Source organism: Temnothorax curvispinosus, unplaced genomic scaffold, assembly GCF_003070985.1.
Source record: "Temnothorax curvispinosus isolate PA1 unplaced genomic scaffold, ASM307098v1 QBEX01017783.1, whole genome shotgun sequence".
Taxonomy (NCBI): Eukaryota; Metazoa; Arthropoda; class Insecta; order Hymenoptera; family Formicidae; genus Temnothorax; species Temnothorax curvispinosus.
In genome coordinates, this window is record NW_020227563.1 from 520 (window position 1) to 3,408 (window position 2,889).

Below are 2,889 nucleotides of genomic sequence, written 5' to 3' on the forward strand. Positions count from 1 at the left end.
CGGCGTGTCTGGGTACGACCAATTAACACAAGGAGAAGACAGCAAGGAGCGTTTTACAATCTTTTTCAGGAGATGAAAACAGATGAGCAAATGTTCCACAAGTATACACGTATGACACTGCCAACATTCCAACACTTGATGGACATTGTTATCCAAGTTTAATGAAACGAAGTCCACGGGCACTTGAACCAGAGCAAAGAGTTGCTTTTACATTGCGGTATATGTTCGGATTATTTGTAGTCTAACAATACATATGTGTAAAAACAGTTTGGCAATTAATATTATAATATTGATAATGATGTTACAGATTTCTGATTGGAGGCAAAGTTCCAGCAGTTGCTTTTGCCTATCGTGTTGGTTTATCAACAGTACATAAAATAATTAAAGAGACGTGTGACGTATTTGAAAGACTTTCTTGGTCTTATCTATCAACGAACTCCTTCAAGAGAAGAATATTTACAAATTGCTGAGGGTTTTTGGACATTATGGAATTTTCCACATTGCTTGGGGGCAATTGATGGAAAACGTGTCAATGCTCAATGCCCCCCTAATTCTGGTACGCTGTACTTTAATTATCACATACGATACAGCATCGTACTTTTGGCTGTGTGTGATCACAATTATCAATTCACTTTGGTGGATATTGGGTCAATAGGGAAGAACAGTGATGCGGGAATTTATGGGAACAGCTACTTGAATGTGACAAATGAGATGCTGGATATTCCAGAAGAAACCAGTTGCTTAAGCGGAACCGATATACAAGTGCCTTATTTTTTTATTGGGGATGAAGCATTCCCCATTGGAAAGCATTTGATGCGGCCATATGCTGGACGGTATTTTTTTGGGGAACGCAAAAACATATTTAATTATAGACTTTCGCGAGCCCGGCGTATAATAGAAAATACATTTGGGATTTTGGCAAAAAAGTGGGGTATATATAACAGACCGATTGCTGCGATTCCTGAAAATATCAATAAATATATTTTGGCAACTGTATGTTTGCACAATTTCTTAAGAAACAAAGAAGGTAATATTTTACAATTTGAAAACAATGATGAAATTATTGAAAATAACGAAAATGGTGCATTTGCGACGCACATTAAAGACTCTCTTTGCAATTATTTTATGACTCCAAATGGAATGGTCAATTGGCAGCATGATTATGTAACAAGAGGACAAAATCAAGACTTTATCTACACGTAAACATTTGATCGATTGATTACATACGTGTCATATTGTGAAATGTAATGCTGATATGTATTTATTATGTGAATATAAAATAAATAGTACAAAATTTCTTTAATATTATTATTATTAATATTATTATATACCAGTACACATATATGTTATTACTAAAGTTAATATCACACAATCTTAAGACATGAGTATTATATGTATCTACGAATAAATGCAAATTATTTATTTTATCACAAAAATCATCTCGCTCACAGGTTTTCTTTTCTCCACAAAATTTTCATGATTTCTTGTTTCTTGACTTGTTTTATATCATCATCCAATTGTTTTAATTCCGCCATAACCAGATTGCAAAATGAAGTGTCTGGATCATTCTGCATTTGTGCACCATCTTTTTTAGAATTCAAATGCTCTGCAACTGCTTGATTCAAATTAATAAAAGACGCTTCGAACTTATCGTTTTCGAAAGATCACCAGGCAATAAAACTTGACATGTTATTGAAGTTGACAAAACGAACGACGAAAATGCGTTAATTTAAGTCGCTAGGTTAAAATTGTATTTATACAAATAAAAATTTATATATATATATACATATATTATTATTGATACAATATGTTCGCGCGAATATGAAATTTTGTATTAATTATTAAAAACTTGATTGTCATTAATTTATAGATTAAAACTTAATTATGTAATTTGACGGTTGCGCTGATACCTAAGAATTTAAATTCGTGGAAATTATTACTAGTAAAAATCACGAATATGCATATACAAAGTAACTGACAGGTGAAAGAGTAATTCGACTGACAATAACAATGTTTATTTATATTAATTAATAATAAAACATATTATCAAAACTTATTATTGTCGATAAAAATTAAAAACTAGACAGATAACGAAGTTCGACAGATGCACTGTCTTCGGATACTTCGGCACCAATATCAATTTTGCTCAGTTCACCTAATTTGTTCACAATAGCGGCCGGCTGGGGTACGTTGGACACGGATGTCGCAGGAACTCCTCCTTGATAACGAGAAATCAAGAGAATGTTTTAATAATAAATTTTTACACCTAAACTGTATATAAAACTTACCGAAAATTATGAGAAGATGCGTTTATTTTGCAATAAATTACAATTTCTGGTGATCGCCTCGGACTCGACGACGTCTCGCTATCCGTCTTCGGATCTTGCGCCGATTTAGCTTTCGACGCGTCTTGATTCAAGTTTGGTTGCGTCTTGTTGGTCGCGGAGCTCTGAGCCTTCAGAGTAGAAAGCAATTTGGATACTTCGGCACTGATATCAATTTTGCTCAGGTCACCTAATTTGTCCAGCGGCCGGCTGGGGTACGTTGGACACGGATGTCGCAGGCTGGAACTCCTCCTTGATAACGAGGTTTTGCGTCTTCTCGATAGGCTCGATTTCGTCTTTCGAACTATCCACTATAGTAAGATTACCTCCCTCGTCATCATCCATCATCGTCCTCGTCATCCGAATACCAATCTTTGATAATCTGATCGGTATTTTAGGTGCATCGGACTCGTTGTCTATGTTTTTCAAATTGTCCTGAGCCGCGCGTTGCTGCTGCTGTATTCGCACACAAAATAAAATTAACCTCAAAACACTATGTTTACGAAACTGAGACAATTCACACTAATATAATTATATACGGTCATTGTCAGATCGTATTTTCATT

General features: G+C 34.9%; 1 protein-coding gene across 2 annotated transcripts in view; it reads left to right on the top strand.

Moving 5' to 3' along the window:
• Positions 1-1,436, top strand: part of LOC112467700 — a 1,898-nt gene extending 462 nt beyond the window's left edge. The window contains exons 1-2 of one of the 2 annotated variants that reach the window (XR_003042301.1): positions 13-217; positions 308-1,436. Coding sequence is in view for 1 of the 2 variants with exons in the window: in XM_025036423.1 (XP_024892191.1) it covers positions 308-470 (163 nt within the window). In the remaining variant the exon portion in view is untranslated. Of the gene's footprint in view, positions 1-12; positions 218-307 lie in introns of those variants that run through there. The other variant, XM_025036423.1, reaches the window with a different exon arrangement.
• The last annotated feature ends 1,453 nt before the right edge of the window (positions 1,437-2,889 follow it).